This window comes from Chiloscyllium plagiosum, unplaced genomic scaffold (genome assembly GCF_037043375.1).
Source record: "Chiloscyllium plagiosum isolate Xiang-an unplaced genomic scaffold, Cpla_swu_hap1 HiC_scaffold_28, whole genome shotgun sequence".
NCBI classification, from domain to species: Eukaryota; Metazoa; Chordata; class Chondrichthyes; order Orectolobiformes; family Hemiscylliidae; genus Chiloscyllium; species Chiloscyllium plagiosum.
In genome coordinates, this window is record NW_028270166.1 from 28,539,876 (window position 1) to 28,562,394 (window position 22,519).

The 22,519-nt window shown below is 41.2% G+C and overlaps 1 protein-coding gene across 1 annotated transcript in view; it reads left to right on the top strand.

Annotated features, from left to right (window-relative positions):
* Nucleotides 1-22,519, top strand: part of LOC122565296 (A disintegrin and metalloproteinase with thrombospondin motifs 6-like) — a 164,630-nt gene that overhangs the window by 81,090 nt on the left and 61,021 nt on the right. Inside the window, exons 8-11 of the mRNA XM_043721104.2 lie at nucleotides 12,648-12,691; nucleotides 15,301-15,406; nucleotides 18,627-18,773; nucleotides 21,535-21,676. Coding sequence (XP_043577039.2) covers nucleotides 12,648-12,691; nucleotides 15,301-15,406; nucleotides 18,627-18,773; nucleotides 21,535-21,676 — 439 coding nt within the window. The remainder of the gene's footprint in view (nucleotides 1-12,647; nucleotides 12,692-15,300; nucleotides 15,407-18,626; nucleotides 18,774-21,534; nucleotides 21,677-22,519) is intronic.

The window sequence follows — 22,519 nt, forward strand, 5'->3', positions numbered from 1 at the left end:
TTAACAAGGATGTTGCTGGGGTTGGAGGGTTTGAGCTACAGGGAGAGGCTGAATAGACTGGGCTACTTTCCCTCGAGCATTGGAGGCTGAGAGGTGACCATATAAAGGTTTACAAAAGCATGAGGGGCATGGATAGGGTGTTTAGCCAAGGTCTTTTTCCCAGGGTGTGGAGTCCAAAACTAGAGGGCATAGGTTTAGGGTTACAGGGGAAAGATTTAAAAGGGACCTAAGGGGCAACTTTTCCATGCAGAGGGTGGTATGTGTATGGAATGAGCTGCCAGAGGAAATGGTGGAGGCCAGTACAGTTACAATATTTGAAAAGCATCTGGATGGGTATATGATTAAGCGAGGTTTAAAGGGAAATGGGCCAAATGCTAACAAATTAGACTAAGTTAATTTAGATATCTGATCGGCATAGATGAATTGGACCCAAGGGTCTGTTCCATGCTGTACAGCTCAATGCCTCAATACTTTTTCCCTCCTTTCAGGAGTAGGAGTGAAATTGACCTCGGTAGATTATAAAAGATGCAAGAGGAAACTAAATAGGCAGATCATCAAAGGAGTTGAGATTTTGCTGGTGGTTACTTTAAATGATTCAAAGAGACGTTTTGACCTTTGTTTCCTTTAACAAATGCATTTATGCACATTTGTTTTGCCCTGTTCTGTCCTTTTGTGTCTTCAGCAATACTTAAATTAAACTTAACTTTGCTTATTTGTTAACATGTTTCATCACTGCTAGTGATATAGATGTATATTTCTTCTGTTAAGAAATATTTTTATTTTTATTTCTAATATAATTACTTGCTACATCTTTTTCATGGATTTCCATAAATCGCCCTAATCTTGTAATTTATTAAGAAGTGGTGGTAAAGATAGACTTCCTCTCTTTTGTAGGATTGGCATGGCCTTTAAACGTTGATCCAGGAATAAAAATAGGCCTCAAATCTCAGCATATAGACATTTAAGAATGGCTCAACTCTCTTGCACCAAGCAGTGCTATTAAATCTCACTGAATTCCGACCTTAACACTTTCCAAAAAGTTAAGTATGTGCTTTCATTGCAGGCTAGTACAAAAAGTGCAACAAACTTGGTGTTAGAAAATTGTCTGAATGAGATGCATAATAGGATTTACATTAAGACAGATTTAATGGCTGAACATTGATAACAAAATTCAGATTTATAAAGCACTCCACAAGATAGGATTAATTCTAGAGTTGTTAGGTAACTCGAGGATTTGTGGATTGAACCACTTGTATAAATAACTCATGGACTGTCTTGTTTAAGAAACAGATCTGAAAGAATCCCAGAAAATAAAATCAGTACCAGTAATAATTCTAGACTTATGGTCAAGAAAAATGTCATGGATTTTCAGGGGGAAAAGTGTCACAGTTTGGATTATCCATTCCGAACTTGTGTGAACTTTTTCCCATTATAAATTTCAAGCTGACATTTATCATTGATTTTGGTCCATGAAAGCCCTTCTCTATCTGGTTCGAAAAGTGTGGTGCTGGCAAAGCACAGCTGGTCAGGCAGCATTCAAGGAGCAGGAGAATTGACCTTTCGAGCATAAGCTCCTCATCAGGAATGAGGCTTTTGACCCAGGGGGCTGAGAGATAAATGGGAGGGGGTTGGGCCTGGTGGTAAGGTAGCTGGGAATGTAATAGGTAGATGAAGGTGGGGGGGAAGGTTATAGGTCGGAGAGGAGGGTGGATCTCATATCCGCTATCCTATCCACTACACCCTCCTCTCTGGCCTATCACCTTCCCCCCACCTTCATCTACTCATCACATTCCCAGCTACCTTGCTCCCCCCTCATTTATTTCTCAGCCCCCATGGACCACAAGGCTTATGCTCAAAACGTTGATTCTCCTGCTCCTTGGATGCTGCCTGACTGGTTGTGCCTTTACAGCACCACACTTTTCGACTCTGATGTCCAACATGTGCAGTCCTCACTTTCTCCTATCTCTGTGTGGTTGTACAGTCTGACCACTGGGTTCCCCCAGATCACTTGTTATCTTTCATCTCAGTAACTGCCGTTTCAATTGGGGGGTTTAAATAAAATTAACTTCACCTGTTGTGACATGAACATGTCAGTACTCGTGGCTTTTAATCCTGACCTTACTGAGGAGTGTCAGTCATTTTTGTCAAATGTTGATGTTACAGTTCTTGTGTAAATACAATCTAATTTCTTTGACTGTGTCCCAAAAGAGTCCCCAGGAATCAAATATTCTGGCCAAGAATTCCCACCGGAAGCCGAGTATTCTTGTTCAGAGCAATGGGATGTCTGTAATTCCAGATCACCAGTCATTAATAAGACAAATTAGGACTAAATATCTATTCTTCACCTGTGAACCTGCTTCACAACGTGACTTTTTTCAGCTACACTTTTACAATAGCACTGTGGGACGGTCAACTCCAAATGCCCTACAGTGGTTTAAGAAGGCAGTTCATCACCAGCTTCTCAGGGATATTTAGTGATGGGCAAGAAACGCTAGTGACACATTATGTCCGTGGAAAAGAACATTTTAAAAATTCCAGTCTAAACTGTTGTACATAGAGGCTTATTGAATGTTCTTTTTCTGCTTAACAGAACAGTATTTTATAACTGGGTAAAATGTCAATTATTCATCATCTCAAACCTAATGAGTGAAGAAGGAAACAGATATAATGTTCTACCCTGCTGTTTATTTTTGAATCCTTCGTTCCAGTACCTCTTTAAATTACACTTTGCTGCCAGTGCGTCTTTCTATGTCACACTCTGTGTCAGTTCTTGTAAGTCCTGCTCTCTTGTTTGTGTATTAGGAAGTCTGCTGAAAATTAGTGTGAATCATGTTCGTTTACTTCCACTGTTATTCCTGGGCTAGTTGGAGTGAATGAAAGGCATTCAATATGTGGATGAACAGTTTGAGAATACTCATCTAAAGTTTCATCTCTGGGTAGCAATAAATCCAAATGTAACCAGGATTGACTTCCTGTATTGAACTGATTCACATAGCAGTTAAGCAATTGGCTCGGTCTATTTAATAATAATAAAAAAAGTGCTCATTTCTTTGCTAATCTTGACCGGTGAAATATTTTTCCAGCTTTCAAAGTACTTTGGAAATAGACATTTTCATGACCACAAAGGAAACATTACAATTCATCTGGCCAATCCCAGTGGCTGAGTAACTTCCAGGAGCCACCAGGAAACTGTGGGCCTCTTCTGCCCCAGGCTTCCTCCACGTTTGTCTACAATTGCCTCCAGACCTCTCCATTAGTGCTACATTCCAGACCTCTCCATTAGTGCTATAGAGTGTTTTGTTTGGTCACTGGGGTTGACCCAAGCAATTTAAAGTTCTGCACCTGTCCCAAGCTGATTCCAGGCTACATTCTCTCCAAGCCTTCCATATAGCAAGGAAGACAACTTACCTCTCATCCCCAACAAGGTGAAAGGAGGACTGCAGATGCTGGAGATCAGAATCGAAAGGTGTGGTGCTGGAAAAGCACAGCAACGTTTTGAGCATAAGCTCTTCATCAGGAATGTCCTGATGATGGGCTTATACGCAAAATGTCAATTCCCCTGCTCCTTGGATGCTGCCTGACCCGCTGTGCTTTTCCAGCACCACACTTTTCAACTCTCATCCCCCATATTCTTCCATGCAAAAAACGCACTTTGCCTTAAGATTAATTCCATATCTTGGCAGAGTTGGCCAGTTGGCTATAAGACTACAGTGTGCCAACCACTCTGTTCAATTCAAGTCTAGCTGAGGTAGGCATAGAACCTGTCTTCCCCCCAAACCCCAGAGAGTAGAAAGCAATAGCAAACTATTTTTGACAAAAACTGAAAATGATTCCAGGTGAAGCATCATAGACAGGCAGGAAGCTGGAAGAACACAGCATGCCAAGCAGCATCAGGAGGTGGGGAAGTGGACTGAAGAAGGGTTATACCCAAAACATCAATGTCTCCCCCTCCTGATGCTGCCTGGCTTGCTGTGTTCTTCCAGCCTCCTGCCTGTCTATTTTGGATTCCAGCATCTGCAGTTTTTTTGTGTGTATCCAGGTGAAGCATCAGCATTGAGTCAAGGACCTGTCTTTGGGAAGAACACGCCTCTCCAATTTTTCTCCAACTATCATGGTTGCTACAATCAAATCTGTTGTCTCAATTGATAGTTTTTCACTCTGCATAAGTAGTTAATTCTAAATCAAAACATGTTTTTTTTGTTTTCCCTCCCACTTCTAGCTTTAAGCCTAGATTTCTTCATGGAATCTATGACTATGTTGTGACTTCCAGTGGGCCAGCAAGTTCACTATATTCTTATGAGTTTGTGCCCTAATTTTGGGAAGTGAACAGGAATACTCCAGCAATGGCATCGGCAGTTACATATAGCTTTATTGTAACGTTACCACTGACCATTTCGCAAAGTCTTAAAAGGACTTTTATGCTGGTTCAAGATTCAATTGCCCCAGATCAGATCTCAAGTCAAAGTTGTAAGATTGTTTCAAAACAATCTGCAAATTGCACTCTTCTTATCAAAAGGCATGACCAAGTACCTTTCTCATGTTGAAACAATTTATGACATTAATTGCTGATTCAAACACACCAGTGGAAATATTAAGTGGTTTGGTATAGGTTTTATAAAGTAATTTCAGTTAATTTTTTGTTTGAAATTGAAATTACTCAAAAAAGATGTAATATGTATTAATATAGTTTGAAATGTGACAGTCCCAACTTATACCCTTTTTAAAAACTTAATGCACTCAAGCAAGTTGAAGAAAATTTAAGGAACTTCCTCTGCAGGGATCAACTCTGGCTAACTAACAAAGAGAAAGGATAAGGTATGAAATGTTCCAAATGGTTTTCAATCTGGCATCCTGCTATGCAGAGATGGGTCCTGATACTCACACAGTTATCACTAGGATTTTTTCACAAGTATTTTAGCCAGGAAAGGTCTTCCATTAGCTTCTCCGGAAAATTGCCATGCCATCTCTTTTCTACATTGAGTTCTCAAAGGATTCTCTCAGAAAGGTAGCAAAGAGTTGAGTTAGGTGACTTCCCAGCAGGTTACATTCTTAGAATTAGATTTCGAATTAGAATTGGGTTTTTTTGGCATTACTCAAGTACAATAGTACAGGAGAACACAGTACAACCTTATGTGTAAAGTACTTAGTTATAAATCTTAGTACTAAAATAAATTAGGTGAGAAAATGGAGACATAAAGAAAAAAAGCTAAAAGTTCTACATTACAGTTCTTCATAGTGTGAATTAGGAAAGAAAGAAAGAAATTTAAAATATAGGTATCACAGTCTTTCTATAACCTACAGTTGCTCCAGGCTGGGGGCTGTCCACATTCGGTTTCATTCTCCCCCAGTGCTGGGTTGACCCTGAGCTGGTAAGCTGCTGACCACCATCTGTGACTGTACCGGGCCCCAGTCAACTGACCGCCAGCCACCCCACTGTGGGCCCCCAGCCCGCTGGTCACTCTGCTCTATCTGGGTCAGCTGGCTGTCCCACTCCACCCTGGCCTGCCATCCACTGTACTCTGGGCTGGCTGACCATCCTGCCCCAGTCCCACTGACTTTCCTGCTCTGGACCCACTGACCATCTCGCTCTGTGCCTGCTGACCATCCCACCATCGATCCACTGACCATCCTGCCCCATACCTGCTGACCATCTCTACCCTGGGCCCACTGACCATCCCGCCCTAGTCCCACTGACTAACCCGCCCCAGTCCCACTGACCATCCTGCCCCAGTCTCACTGACCATCCCACCCCAGTCCCACTGACCATCCTGCCCCAGTCCCACTGATCTTCCTGCTCTGGAGCCACTGACCATCTTGCCTCAGGCCCACTGACCATCTCACTCTGTGTCTGCCGACCATCCCACCATTGGCCCACTGACCATCCTGCCCCATACCCGCTGACCATCCCCACCCTGGGCCCACTGACCATCCCACTCCACGCCCACTGAGCATCCCTCTCCAGGCTCACTGACCGTCCCGCCCTGGGCCCACTGACCATCCTGCCCCAGTCCCACTGACCAAGCCACCCTAGTCCCGCTGACCATCCCACCCTGTGCACACTGACCATCCTGCTAAGGTCCCACTGACCATCCCACTCCGGTAAAATTGACCACCCTTCTCCAGGCCTGCTGAGCATCTCGCCCCAGGCCCACTGACCATCCCACTCCTGTCCACTGACCATCCCACTCAGGATCTACTGACCATCACACTCTGGACCTACTGACCATCCCACTCTGGGCCCACTTACCATCTCACTCTGGACCTACTGACCATCCCACTCTGGACCCACTGACCATCCCACTCCGGACCTACTGACCATCTCACTCTGGGTCCACTGACCATCCCACTCTGGACCTACTGACCATCGCACTCTGGGCCCACTGAACATCCCACTCCGGACCTACTGACCATCTCACTCTGAGTCCACTGACCATCCCACTCCGGACCTACTGACCATCTCACTCTGGGTCCACTGAACATCCCACTCTGGACCTACTGACCATCGCACTCTGGTTCCACTGACCATCCCACTCTGGACCTACTGACCATCGCACTCTGGGCCCACTGACCATGCCACTCTGGACCTACTGACCATCCCACTCTGGGCCCACTGACCATCCCACTCTGGACCTACTGACCATCTTGCTCTGGGCCCACTGACCATCCCACTCTGGACCTACTGACCATCGCACTCCAGACCCACTGACCATGCCACTCTGGACCTACTGACCATCCCACTCTGGATCTACTGACCATCCCACTCTGGGCCCACTGACCATCCCACTCTGGGCCCACTGACCATGCCACTCTGGACCTACTGACCATCTCACTCTGGGTCCACTGAACATCCCACTCTGAACCTACTGACCATCGCACTCTGGGCCCACTGACCATCCCACTCTGTACCTACTGACCATCCCACTCTGGGCCCACTGACCATCCCACTCTGGACCTACTGACCATCCCACTCTGGACCTACTGACCATCTTGCTCTGGGCCCACTGACCATCCCACTCTGGACCTACTGACCATTGCACTCCAGACCCACTGACCATGCCACTCTGGACCTACTGACCATCCCACTCTGGATCTACTGACCATCCCACTCTGGGCCCACTGACCATGCCACTCCGGACCTACTGACCATCTCACTCTGGGTCCACTGAACATCCCACTCTGGACCTACTGACCATCGCACTCTGGTTCCACTGACCATCCCACCCTGGACCTACTGACCATCGCACTCTGGGTCCACTGACCATCCCACTCTGGACCTACTGACCATCGCACTCTGGGCCCACTGACCATGCCACTCTGGACCTACTGACCATCCCACTCTGGGCCCACTGACCATCCCACTCTGGACCTACTGACCATCCCACTCTGGACCTACTGACCATCTTGCTCTGGGCCCACTGACCATCCCATTCTGGACCTACTGACCATCGCACTCTGGACCCACTGACCATGCCACTCTGGACTTACTGACCATCCCACTCTGGGCCCACTGACCATCCCACTCTGGACCTACTGACCATCCCACTCTGGGCCCACTGACCATCCCACTCTGGGCCCACTGACCATGCCACTCCGGACCTACTGACCATGTCATTCTGGACCTACTGACCATCCCACTCTGGACCTACTGACCATCCCACTCTGGGCCTACTGACCATCTCGCTCTGGGCTCACTGACCATCCCGCTCTGGGCCCACTGACCATCTCGTCCTGGGAATGCTGACCATTCTACTCCGGACCTACTGACCATTCAGGCCTGGGCCCTCAGCTGCTATGACACTCCAATGCCATCTCTGCCACACCCTCCACAAGGTAAGTGTTTAATTTTTGTTTTAGCTTATTTAAAAAGAGAAGAATGCAAAAAGGAAAATAAAGAGAAGTGGACAGTAAGAGTGAGCCCCGGGCTGAGCCTGGATGTTGCCTATTCCACCATCTTGAAAGTATCATCAACAGAACTCCAACCAATATCTCAACTTGCTAATTCCTAACAGCCATAAACTCAGACGTGTAATTCCAGAAAACAAGTCCATACAGACCATTCCAAGTATCTCCTCCTCCTTTCAGATGAATTAATTTTCTTAGGCTTTTAACGATGAGTACTCAGGGATTATTCGTATTGGAAGCAATGTCATAACACTGCAAGATTTTACATTTATTTTTATTGCAAAGAATTTTAGTGGAAACATGAATAATGAGCTATCAGATATACTTTGATCATAATTTCACAGTTGTGTTTAAAGCAGCAAGTCTAGCTCATCTTAAAATTTGATAACGTTTCTAAACTGGAAGGGACTGTGTTGCAAAGAAAAATCAGAATAATGAAATACAATTTCTGCAGTCACTCATCATAGCACAGCAGTCTGAATCTTGCTTTCAGCGGCAAATAAGCAGCACCAACTACTTATTAACTTACACTTGATCATTGAATATTACAGATAAGAGAGACATTTCAGTGTAGCACTTCCAGAAATGATCTAGAACTTCCATGAACAGGACAAGCAACTATGGACCTACTTAACAATCAGATGAAGAATTCTTATTATAACATATAGAGTTTGATATATGGAATATTAAATGTTGTACTAATAATATTGAACCTAGACTATGGCTGTTAATTGATGACTTGAATCCTCAGCAATTGCAACATTTGTAGACATGATTTGGAGATGCCGGTGTTGGACTGGGGTGTACAAAGTTAAAAATCACATAACACCAGGTGATAGTCCAACAGGTTATTTGGAAGCACTAGCTTTCAGGACAACCACCTGATGAAGGAGCAGCGCTCCAAAAGCTAATGCTTTCAAATAAACCTGTTGAACTATCACCTAGTGTTGTGTGAATTTTAACATTTATGGAATCATTCAATTCTTGCTGAATGGATGTTTCTCTGATTTTCTGCATCACCAATACTAATCTTTGATTTGATCAGAGAAAACGGAGAAAAAAAGTATTTTAGTTTTTGCTGTGAACAATTCATTTTCTTTCTAAGTATCGGATGCACTGCTAAGCAGTTGCTGAAAATTGATTTATTTGTGTATTGCTGAGTTTGGCTTCATTATCTTTCCAAGCTGGATTGCTTGGAAAAGGCAACTTTTCATGTTGAATATGGATAACTCTTCATACAAGTAAAACTCTTCATACAGAAGATGCAAGTTTCTTAATGCCTAACCCAGTTGACTGGTTTCGAATCTTTTGATAAAATAATAATTCCGGTTCTGATAATTCTGTTCATTTCACTTTGGTTTCCTGAACCTGCGTCAATCAGTACAGCTATTTGGGTTTCTTTTTCTTAACATTTCTAAACCAAAAAGGTCTTTGACATTAAAATCAAATGATGAAAGTTTAAATTGATAGTCCAAGTTTAACCATTGATGTGATTAATGAGATCTGCCACTGATTAACCCAAATCCAAAATCTGTGCTAATTCTTCTGTATTTGATCTCTATATTCCTCAGTTCTTTTTAATCTAGCAGTCATTTTTAATTCAATGTAATCTAGAAAATTGGGATAGTTTTGTTTCTATTCCATATTCAAAATAATGTGTGTGTATATCTCTAAACAGCCATATCCAAGAATGATACCTCACCTTAGTAATTCCGTCCTTCCATGCCATACATCTCTGTGAGCAACAGTTCTTTGCTGGACCAAGACAGTGCGTAAATAGTCTTGCTTTTGTCAACCAAGAGCTCAATGAGTTTTATCATTCAACCTGAGAATGGAGGGTGGAGAGGTGCTTGGAATAGTTGGATAGTTATGATAAACAGATATTTATAATTGACTGTTACTACTAGAACTAGGACATTTTTGGATTGAAAAAGAACTGGAGTGTGAGTAAAGCTATTATTCAGCAAGATGTGAGGGATAGCCTAGTGAAAATGAGGCTGCAAGTTGGAAAAGAAGCTGAGAAGGGTGCTGATTCCAAAGGCAGGATTAGCCAGACGCTGGCATTTGGAGAAAGCGATGATAACATGCCTTAAACCCACTTTCACTGGTCAACATATTCATTGGGATTCTTACAGTTTCATGGGCCATAAGTTTGAACAATCAGCAGCTGCATAAATCGGGCCAAAGCCATTTGTACAAGCTTAATGCTATTATAGCACATCAAAACCATCCGATGGCATAATGGTTATTCTGATCAGATCATTTCTCATGATGAATTATGCACCCTCATAATTGGCCCTGAGACCATCACTTTTGCTCCTGAAATTTGCCCTACCTCAGATTATCCTAAAACAGAAAAGTCTCCGAACAGTTTGAGCAACAGGTGAAGTTAGTTGTTTCATTCTGTGGTTTTCGCCACTAACAGCTTGCTGCTATCAATTTGAAAAGATGTTTTGTCTATTACACAGCTCACTCATGTGGCATATGGTTTTTAGTTTTGCTGTGATTCGAAGTAAGTATTCTACATATTGAAAATTGGAACATATCAAAAGCCCATGCTTGAAAACTGGCAACACAATGTGAAAATCAGAGTGACTCCTAGATTGAACAACATGTGTTAAATAATTCTGTGTTGTGCAATGAATTTTACTGACACCAAATGTAGGGTTATCAGTTGGGCTCAGTATGTCATAACTGCATGTGCTGGAAACTCGAAGATAATCGAGCATTCAATGGGATAAGTACAGAAAGTTTGTCCCCAGTGACCTGAGAGTCCAGAACCAAGGATCACAATTTAAGGATACTGGATGGGCCATTTAAGACTGAGATGAGGAGAATTTTTCTTTCAATCAAAGAGCGGTAAGCTTATGTAACTCTTTATCACGGAAAATGGTTGAGGACAAGACATTGAATATTTTCAGGAATGATATAGTTCTTGGGGGCTAAAGAGATCAAAAGCTATGAGGAAAAAGCAGCAAAAGGGATTTGGATGATCAGCCATGATCAAATTGAATGGTGGAGCAGGTTCAAAGGGCTGAATGGCCTACTCCTGCTCCTGCTTTCGAAGTTTCAACCAACCTAGTCCTGTTCTTTGCAGACAGAAAGAACATATGCACACAATGCAAGTGTTTCAAATCAACAAAAAACTGACAGACTTTTGTTATGGACTAAGCCAGACCACTCAAAACATTCTTAAGCAGGCAGCTCAGACCATTTATTTTGGTAAGTGTACAGTGAAAATTACCCGGATTACATTAGCTAGGTTCTGCTAGATTTTAAAACAGACAAAAATTTATTCACAAAATTACACAATGAAACAAACACAAAGGACAGAATAAAGAACCCCTACAGAACTCAACCTATCCAACTCGACTTAAGCATGCTATTCTGAATATACACAACAATCCCAATAAGAAAACTCCCGTTAAAAATCAGTATCAATGGAACACATGCTTACAGGTTGAAGTTGGAGGGCAGAAAAGAGAGAGAGTTTCCACACAGTTCCTTGTTGAACTTCCAACCAGTTCAAGACTGAACTTTAGATTTTTAGATTTAGGTTGACCCATTCCCCTACATTTACCCCTTCACCTACTAAATTGCTCAGCTCAGCTAGCCAGAGAGCTGACCACTCCCCTTTCATTATACAGGTCACTTCTAAAACATGACCACTTTGGCCTGACATCTCATCTGTTTACATATAAACAAAAGGCCTTTCAAAACCCTTTTCATCTCTGTACTAAACCAGATTTATCGGAGCCATGCCTGGTCTATTGCTCCTCTGAAAGGAAATCAAGGACAGAGTATCCTTGAGCCAAGGAAGAGCATTTAGAAAAAAAGAACTAGCTTTATGGCACATTGTCTAACTTGTTTCCCAGGACAATATTTTGACCAATCAGAAATAGCCTACCTGAACTAAACTTCAAATGCAGCTTAGCAGTTAATAATTAGCCATCATTACCTGGTGCATTGTCTATGGTAATGCCTCTATCAGTTAAAGTCCATTCACTAACCAATCAATACTCTTTTCTGATACAATTTATTTTTCTCTTTGGCATTTGTTGTAAATTGATGAATGCAAAACCAAAGGTTTTGACAAATGCATTTTTTCCACCACTAACTGAACTGTAATGTCCATTCGGTTGGGTAGAGGGGCTTTGGGTGAAATGAGGTGACATAGGGAAATCATGGACGAGGCATGGGGAATATGTGGATGGGACATGGAGTGAGAAGTGGAGGGATATTTTTGGTTTCATTCTTGTTTTGAGATCAAAGAAAACAACAGAGGGAGCTTCCAGGCTGAGAATTTCCTCCTCTCCAGCCAGGATTCAATTGAGAAGTTCATACAGCAGACTAAAACTAGGCATACTGCTTTCAGCTTGCGAGATGTGTCGTTCATTTATGGGTCCAGGGTGGCACCATTTAAGCAAACAGAGAGAGGCTGGCCTTTATCAAAAGTGCTACAATGTTGGTTTACAACTGGATAATCAGCAATTCTACCTGCGCTTCTCTTCTATCACGAGGCCCTGATTTCTCCGTAGTGGCACATATATCAGCCCATGGGCATTATTAAGCTCTCTGTACTCCCATTAACTCTAGGAAGTTATTTGCTGTCCAGAGTGGAGACTTTTAGTAGGTGCAGCCCAGCAATGCTACCACAGAATTACAATCTTCTTGCCATCTTTCAATGTAAATAGTTGTTTCATCAAGCCAATAAGTTGCCTTGGTAACCTCTTTTGTTTCTGCAGGTATGACATTTGCATTTATAAGAACAAGCCCTGTGGAACTCTTGGTAAGTGGTCATAACCTGTAATTTAGGTTTTGAACATTCAGAAAAGTCTCATTTCTTTATCGACAATCTTGTTATTTTTTTCTCTCAAGATGAGAAGGATTGTATTAGAGTGCTATATCAACATCATAAATTATATTACAGCCAGCCTCATCCATTACAGAGAAGACTCAACATGAGCTTCACTTGAATACATTTTATTTCAATATGCCATCCAACTTTTCGTCAAATTATTTGGACTGAATACAGCCAAATGAACACAGTCTGGTAGAGACTGATGAAGAACATTCTTTCAGTTGGACTTGCAAAATGCCACTGATGCATCTTGGAAAATTTATGCACACTATATATTCAGGCTGCAAGATCTCCCGTCAGTTTGATTATTGTGGCCAAAAATATCAACTAAGATCTGAGCTCAGATCTTTAACAGAACTTGTCACCTATGACATTAATAACATTAATAAGTATTAATAAATTAACTCAAAAGATAGATACTTTTAAATATTTAATCTTGTTATAATGAAATGTGTAATTTTTGCTTATGATAGAAATGTATAAACCAGACAGACTGGATGACGCATGCAGATATTAATGTACAAATCAGCCAGCCATTTTTGGCAAAGCAGAGATACCATGTGAATTGTAAATCACCATATTGTTGGCTACTTTCTGCTGCAGAACTATTAGCTTCACAAAAATGGCTTCTCACAATTTACTTCTTCACAATCTCGCCTTACGTCCCATTGAACTTAGCACAGCAAGTTATGTCCTGTAAATATGCAAAAAATTAGCCTGCTCACCTGACCTTCATGATTACAGTACCGTAGCTACACATTTGGGGGCCTCTTCTGGTGTGGTGGTAGTGTCCTTCCCTTTTGGCCAAGAGGCCTGGTTTCAAGTGCCATCTATTCCAAAGGTGCATTACGACATCTCTGAACAGGTCCATTAGAAAATATCTACGCAATCCTTTCGTGCTGGACTCTTCTTCATAATGCTGTAGCTTGCTCTGCAAACAAAAGTTGGGGGTGGGAGGGGGGCAGGCAATATTGCTTGCTAATCATATTGGCTGGATCCACAGTGCAGGAAAGCATATCAAGAACAGCACCAGGCACACTTAAAAATGAGGCATCAATCTAGTGAAGCGACAAGTCAGGACGATTTACATGTCAAACAGTGGAAGCAACAATGACAAGGCTAAGTAAACCCGCAACTAGTGGAACAGATCTACATTCTGCAGGCCTGCCATATCCAGTTGTAAAATGCACTAGGCAATTAAATAACTAAGCAAGAGGTAATGTCTTTGCAATTATCCCCATCCTCAATGAATGAGGAACTCAGAACATCAGTGCAACAGCTACCGTTGAGGTATTTATATCCATCTTATAGCTAAAATGATGAGTAGATGTTCCATTCCTGTCTCCACCTGATGTCCCAGCATCTCAAACGCCAATCTTCAACTAATTCAAATAATTCCACATGATGGTGACTTAGTGGTTAGCACTGCTCCTCACAGCGCCAGGTACCTGGGTTCGGTTCTAGCCTCGGGCGACTGTCTGTGTGGAGTTTGTACTTTCTCCCCATGTCTGCGTGGATTTCCTCCGGGTGCTCTGGTTTCCTCCCAGTGACAAAATGTGCAGGCTAAGTGAACTGGCCATGCTAAATTGCCCATAGTGTTCAGGGATGTGCAGGTTAGGTGCATTAATCACGGATAAATTTAGGATAATAAGGTAGAGGAATGGGTCAGGGTGGGTTACTCTTTGGAGGGTCAGTGTGGACTTGTTGGGCCAAAGGGCCTGTTTCCACACTGCAGAGATTCTATGATATCCAGAAATGGCTGAACACACTTGATAATACAAAGGCTATGGGCTTTGACAATTTTCTGAAGTCTTGTGCTCCAGAACTAGCCATTTCCCTAACCTCTACTAGTATACAGCTACAACACTAACATCTACTCAACAATGTGGAAAATTACACACATATGAACTTTGCACAAAAAGCCAGTCAAATCCAACCCAGATAATTAGCAGCCTATCAGTTTGCTCTCAATTGTCGGAAAAGTGGTGAAAGTGGTTGTCTCCAGCGGTATCAAGTGCCTTTTGCAATTAAATACACTTCTTACTGATGCTAAGTGTGGGTTCTGCCAGGGCAAAAGAAGGGAGCAAAGCTAAAGAGTTGTTGACAAGAACATCTGCATATCCTGAGTGTTATGGAGAAGATGGTTCTGTGTATCATGTGGTGAGCTGTAACAATGGTGGGACCTTTGCTGGCCTACAGAATCCTAGCTGCTGCAAGTATAGGAAAACTCATTCCACAGCGAAACTGAAGGAATTGTTATACTTGACCTGATGTATTTCCCAAGAGTCAGTGTCACCACATTAACACCAAGCTTTACTGTTATTGTCAACATGTTTTCTTGTGTTTTAGCAAGGAGGAATATTGCAGTTAGGATTGCTGTTAATAGCATTTTTGATGATAAATCAATTTTCAAGCTTCCAGTAGCATCATCGGCTTTTTCAAGATGTACTTCCAAATGCTACTGAGAGCTGAATTGCTGATACCTATGTTTGAGTGCATCTTTCTTCTTCCAAGTTAAATGACCAATTCTGTTGCAGGCCTAGCTCCAGTAGGTGGTATGTGTGAGCCAGAGAGAAGCTGCAGTATCAATGAGGACATAGGCTTGGCAACTGCATTTACAATCGCTCATGAAATTGGTCACAAGTAAGAGAAATGTTACTATCATAAGTAGTATCTCCTTCCTGTGAAATGTAAAGCTAAACTTGTAACTAATTTTGAAAATCATTTTGATTTGTTCTACTTGTTTGCAATTCTATGACCTCCTGCAAATTAAACCATGAAAACTCAGCCTTTGTAAATAGTCAAGCTCAGCTTGTTAAACCTTGTTTATAGATGACTCTTACTTATTTATTGGTTCACTGTTTTCTTACCCGCGCAAAAAATTACTCAAGCTGTTCATTGGTATAGCTACAACATATTATTTTCTGCTTTCAAACGATGATCTAATTTTCCATCACATCCTTATTCTTTTTTGAGATGTGGGTAGAGCATTCGTTGCCTGTCCATAATTGCCTTGAACTCAGTCGCTTGCTAAGCCATTTGAGAGGATAGATAAGAGTCTGGTGTCATGTATAGGCCAGAACAAATAAGAGTGGCAGATTTCTCAGCTAAAAGATATGAAAATCTGATAGTTCATGGTCACTGTTATTGATTTTCAGTTTCACATTTATTCATGAACTGAATTTGAATTCTACCAGCTGTCATGGTACGATTTTAATCCATGTCCACAGAGATTATCCTGAGTTTCCCGACTTAATGCAATGACATTACCACTCCACCACCATCTTCCTCTTCACTAAGCCGGGATAAGTGCAGTCCTGTTTCCTGCTGAGTGTTCAGGTTCAAAGCCCAGCCAAGTGGCAGGCTTGTGTCTGGCATGTATACAGATTGGAGGAGGCAGGAAAATCACAGAAGCCTTAATCAAGACTAATCTTCTGTGCCAGTCGGTCACTCAGTTGGCACTCATCAGTGAAAATTTACCTAGACGTTTCCAATGCTTGCTTTTTCTGCCTCATTTATTTCACTTGACTGGAAAAGTCCAAGCTAAAAATATTCTTATGTATTATGTGGGACGTGTGACAGATGATGCCCCTGAAAGAGATTGCATATATGCAAGGACTTTCACTTAATAACACCTTTTATGATTTCAAGACATTTCAATGATATTTATACCCAATTATGTAAGGTAATGGTTCTGAGGGGGTTAATGTTCATGTTACATTGGCTTTATCCATTTTACTGATGTCACAAACAGTCTGTGGGTGGAGAGAAGCAAGGGACTTTCAGAGGGAGCAGATGATCCCTACCATCTCGCTGAAGTTTTTGTCATTATGCCTTACCAAATGTGATGATACTAATTATTACGAACATGCAATTAACAGCCTTGTTATGTCAGGATAATACATCTTCCTCCACAACTAATCAAAAGATGGTCTCAAGACAAAGGAGAATTGGAGGCAGCAACCTACCCCTAACACCCCGTACCCAGTAGATATACTGATGGATGTGGCACATACAATACGGTGCCACAAGTGGTCATTTGGGAAAATATAAGAAGGATGTTGTGAAAGTTGAAGGGTTCAGAAAAAGATTTGCAAGGATGTTGCCAGGGTTGGAGGATTTGAGCTATAAGGAGAGGCTGAATAGGCTGGGCCTGTTTTCCCTGGAGCATTGAAGGCTGAAGGGTGACCTTGCAGAGGTTTATAAAATCATAAGGGGCTTGGATAGGGTGAATAGCCAAGATCTTTCCCCCAGTGTGGGGGACCCCAAAACTAGAGCTCATAAGTTGAAGGTGAGAAAGAACTAAAGGGATAACCTTTTCACGCAGAAGGTGGTGTGTGTGAATGGAATGAGTTGCCAGAAGAAGTGGTGGAGGCTGGTACAATTATAACATTTAAAAGGTATCTAGATGGGTATATGAATAGGAAGGGTTTAGAAGGATATTCACCAAATTTTGGTGAATGGAACTAGATAAGTTTAGGATATCTGGTCGGCATGGATCTATTGGACTGAAGGGTCTGTTTCTGTGCTGTGACTCTATGACTCTATGCATCTAAATGAAATGGTTATGAAGTGTAGTCCCAGGTGTAATGTGGAGCTGTGTAACAGCTAATTTGCAAATACCAAAGTCCCTTGAATAGAAATGATATACATGATCAGATAGTCTATTGATAGAAAGATGAATACTGTATTAAAATATTAGCCTGTATATTGGTCACCATTTTAGCATTTACTTCCACCTGAGAAAGCAGACAGAGTTTGTTTAATGTCACATTGGACAGGTCAACAGTCTCTCAGTACAGTACCGAAGTGATAGCATTCATTTCGTCGTTGAAATGTCTGGAGTGACCTTGAGCACATGACAAGCCAAGACTAATGTCCCTCAAGCTACCTCCCCTCGTGAATCAGCAGATGGGAAGGAATGTTCTGTGGAAGTCAGTTTTCATGCAGCAAGGAAACTGAATATACATGTCCTCCTGAATCCAAGAGTATGTCTGTTGTATTCTCCTCTTTCTTCATATAGCACATGTTAGAACACTATGTCACAAGGATGCATGTCCTCAGAAAAGAGATGGTGCAACCCTAGAAGTTCCCTGTTCAAATATTTCAACCCACAACATGTTGCTATTGCAACAGGAAATCTTACTATTTGTATCAGCATAATAGCCAAAAGCCAGTTTATTGACACCTTGCCAACTTTCTGCCTACCTCTTTAAATTTGTCAGCTGTTTTATTGCAAGTTTATGAAAGGCGCAACACCTGTTTAAATGAGGACTTGGCAATCTTCAATAGTGTTGGAATTCTGTATGCATACAATTTAAATAGTTTGCATTTCTGAGGGTCTATATAGTGCCTCGTGTCTGTTTCAGATAAAAATGCAATGAGCAAGATAGCCAGTGTATCAAATCTCCACCCCTTTTCCATTGTTTCCAAGACATGGGCGGCACGGTGGCACAGTGGTTAGCACTGCTGCCTCGCAGCGCCAGAGACCTGGGTTCAATTCCCGCCTCAGGCGACTGACTGTGTGGAGTTTGCACGTTCTCCCCGTGTCTGCGTGGGTTTCCTTCGGGTGCTCCGGTTTCCTCCCACAGTCCAAAGATGTGCAGGTCAGGTGAATTGGCCATGCTAAATTGCCCGTAGTGTTAGGTAAGGGGTAAATGTAGGGGTATGGGTGGGTTACGCTTCGGCGGGTCGGTGTGGACTTGTTGGGCCGAAGGGCCTGTTTCCACACTGTAAAGTAATCTAATCTAATCTAGATAAGTGTGAGGGTATATGGAAGAAAAATAAATTAAATAGTGTATTTGTAACAATAGTGAATGTCTTGGAGCACATTGTCTTGTTTTATTTGACTTCTTTCTTTTAGTTTTGGAATGAATCACGATGGAGTTGGAAACACCTGTGGTCCGAGAGGTCAGGAAACAGCAAAGCTGATGGCTGCCCATATCACTGTGAAAACGAACCCTTTCATCTGGTCTACATGCAGCAGGGATTACATCACCAGCTTCTTAGAGTAAGAAGTCAGGAAATATAGTAAAATATTTTTAAAAAACAAGTTGCCTGGTGTCTGTCAGTGTCCATGCTGTGGCCAGGTTTAGACAAAGCAGCTCATTGACCAATGTGTTTTTAGAAAAGTGCTTAGGTCTTGTTTCATATAAAATTTACAGTTTGAAATCAATTCTGAACATGGGTTCAGGGTCTCGAAATGGTGTAAAACCATAGTGTTGCAATGGCTTATGTTGCAGCTTGTATTTTGCTTGCAGGCCTTTAGATCTGCACTTTGAGCAAAGAGACCAGGATAATATATACCTGTGCTTCTCTGATTTTCAGAAGGTTTCAGTTCATTGTAACTAATTGGCACATTTAAAGGTATGTTACCCCCAGGAGACAGGACTGGTTTAGTGAATAAGGTGAAACAACAGCAGTTGCTATATTTTTACAGATGATTTATGAGGATAAAAGCATAAGGCTAAAACATTACCATTCACCCAAAAGGAGTAACAAGGAAAGCCAAATTGTTTCTCATGCACAGAATGCAAACTATCTCCTGCACATCATAAATTCTTACATAAAAAGATTTAACTAATTTTGTAAATAAACTGAATTGGACCACACTTTTAATATTTACAAATAAATCCACCAGTTGCATTAAGAGTATTTTAATGGGGTATTGATTTTTTTATCTGTAAAGGATTTCAAACTTCTTCATAAGTTGTAAAGGTTTCGTAACTTGCTGTACTAAATCTCCAAATGAAACCTCACAGATTCATCAATTGTACATTTGCAATAGTGAATTGATCCAGATTTTTAACAGCTGAGGAACATGCATGACTATGTCATCATGTCATTGTCCATTTTAAGCAAATGAATCAATCTAATGTACCTGAGAATCTGAATATTCATATTAAATTTCTTCATGATAAACTTTATAGGTTCAATACAGACATGGAGTCAGCTTCTCTGCATGTGATCAACGTGTGTTTGCCATTAAGATACACCTCAGAGTACCTCTTTGAGATATATTCATTCATTTAATAAAGTATTAAAAGCAATTGGGCCATATTCAAATTGCATATCCACAAAGCAAATCTGTAAAATAAACAATCACTTTGCCAAGTAATTTTAGAAATTTAAATGTTCAATTCTGTAATCTACTTTATTTGAATATGGCAAGAGATTGATAATGAAATTAAACATGTAATATTGAACATTTGCAACAACAGTCCCAAAAACATTGAAGATAAATGAAAGATGACATTTTATCTGCTTCACTCTATCATACACATTACAGAGCAACCCAAAACATTTTGCTCTTAGATCACATTGGAAACCTAGGAAACATTTAGACCTCTATTCCTGATTAAGGGCTTTTGCCCGAAACGTCAATTTTCCTGCTCCTCGGATGCTGCCTGACCTGCTGTGCTTTTCCAGCACCACTCTGATCTAAACTTTCAGCTTCATAGTTCATTTCACTTTATCTTCATGGGAAAAGCATTCACCTTTATCAGTGGCATTCCTTTACTTAAATAATTTGATCTGCATAACAGCAATGCTTTTGGGATGCCCACACCCCTTCAATGAGAAGCTACAGCAAAAACCTTCAAAGAGTTCTAATGCTCTGAATACAAATAAAGAAAAAGACAGAGGCCCTGATTAGATCAGGTTAGGAAGAAAGAGGTTTAGCTCCTGCAGATCTTGGAAATTTGGGTTGCTGAAAGGCCATGCTGAATTTACCAACATTATCATGTTAAAAAGTTTAAATCTGTTTCCTGGCTGGAGCCAACTACATTGAGAGATTATCTGATGGTGACGTGCAGTTTTGGATCTCAGCAGTTGAGAGATTTGATTTGAAAGGGGATGTAAGAAATGAGGAGAAGGGTGGATGGGATGCGAATTGAACTTTCAGGCACAATCCAATCAGAAGTATGAACGTACTATCGCTTAAAACGTTTTGGTGGCTTGTTGGGAAGAGAGCAGGAAGAAGCACTCCTGTTTCTCTTGGTCAATTAGGAAAGTATTTACCTGTTCAATCTAGTCATTCTCATCTCCTGTCAGATGCTGGGTTAAGTCTGGAACAGAGTTAAAATAGAGGTATGTAGTTTCCTTGAAATATTTCAATGTCTTACCCTGCAGTTAGATGGCAGATCAGTCATCTACTCCACTAAGTCTCTCCCCATTAAAAGGAGTAGAAATGTTGAATTGTATTTCTCAATATTTTTAAATTCCAAGATTTCCTGTCCGGCTCCATTCATCCATCCTTGTGTTATTTGAATTGCTCATGAAAGGATAGTAAGTTGTTTGTATTACAAAGCTGGAGCATTCACTCTGAAGAGATGTTACACCAAAACGGTAAAAAATGTCATATTGATTGTCAGAAGTACTTCAGTCTTAATATATGTTGATGTAAAAATGCCACTGAAACATTACTGAATTAATTATTGGGCAATTTTCACACCAAAACAAAAAGAATTGCAGAAAATGGTGAACTGACCATTGGGTTAAGCTCTTTCTTGCCAATCAGTATTGACAAAGCTTTCTAGAATATTTAAATAAAATTAATTTAAGCAATTCATTCATTTAACAGGTATTCATTTTAACAGGAACAAAGTATCATTGAAAAATATAGAAAATTAAATTTCACACGGAGACTTTATTCTCACAGTTTTGTTTTACTCCTCTATGAGTTATTTAATTTCCTGGATTGCACAGAAAATTTTAGAAAGTTAATAAATTTGGTTTCCTTCCATAATAAAAATTCTTTTTTTTTCTGTCAGTTCAGGACATGGTAGATGTCTCATCAATGCACCTCCAAAGCAGGAGTTTTTTTACCCAACCGTGGCCCCGGGTCAGGTGTATGATGCCGATGAACAATGCCGTTTCCAATATGGAGTCAAATCACGCCAGTGTAAATATGGGGTAGAGAGTCTTCCTGCTTTATTACTTTGAGAAATATTAATACGTTTTTTATGGGAAGGAGCTTTGATCTTTTGTTGTAGGTGGTACTATTGAAAAAGAGATTCATGCCACTATGTTTTATGTGCCATCCTACAATTGTCTGCTGGAACGTTTGTTTTCTTCATATACGAAAAATGTTATGCTTTTGATACAAATCCAGTGGAAATCAAACTGAGATTGCCTCAACTAATTTTCTTTTAATCTCTTAAAAGCTGCAGGAAAGAATTTAGTCTCAAGGTAATAAAAATGATTTTATCATAGAGTCATAACAACACAGAAGGACGCTATTCAGACAACTGAGGCCACATACCAAGCAAATCAGTTCCATTCCTCCACTCTATTCCACAGTCCTGGAAAGTTATTACAGACGAGTGCCCATCCAGTTTCCTTTTGAAATTATTCATTGTCTACACTTCATTTTACATTTATCATGTGTTAATAGACACAAAGTATGTTCGTGATATCCAATATACTATAATAATGTATAAAGAAAGCTACCACTTTCAGAGGTGAGGGGCAGAATCAATACTCCCTCCTGAGGTGAATTTGGTGGCAGGAGATATTTAATTACCGTGACCTTGTTACTTTTGCCTCTGCTCTGATTAAGTCTAAGGAAGGAAGACTTGTGAACAGCAATCCTGCCGTATTACCAAATCAGGCCTTTAGATGAGAACTACATTGGTTCTCCAACCTGTGGGTGAGAGCTCAGTTACCAAAATTAAATTTGTCTTAAGATGGTCTCTTTGTATGGGCAATAATGGAAAGGGTCAAATTGAGGGTCTTATTCCAATTCCATTTAAATTC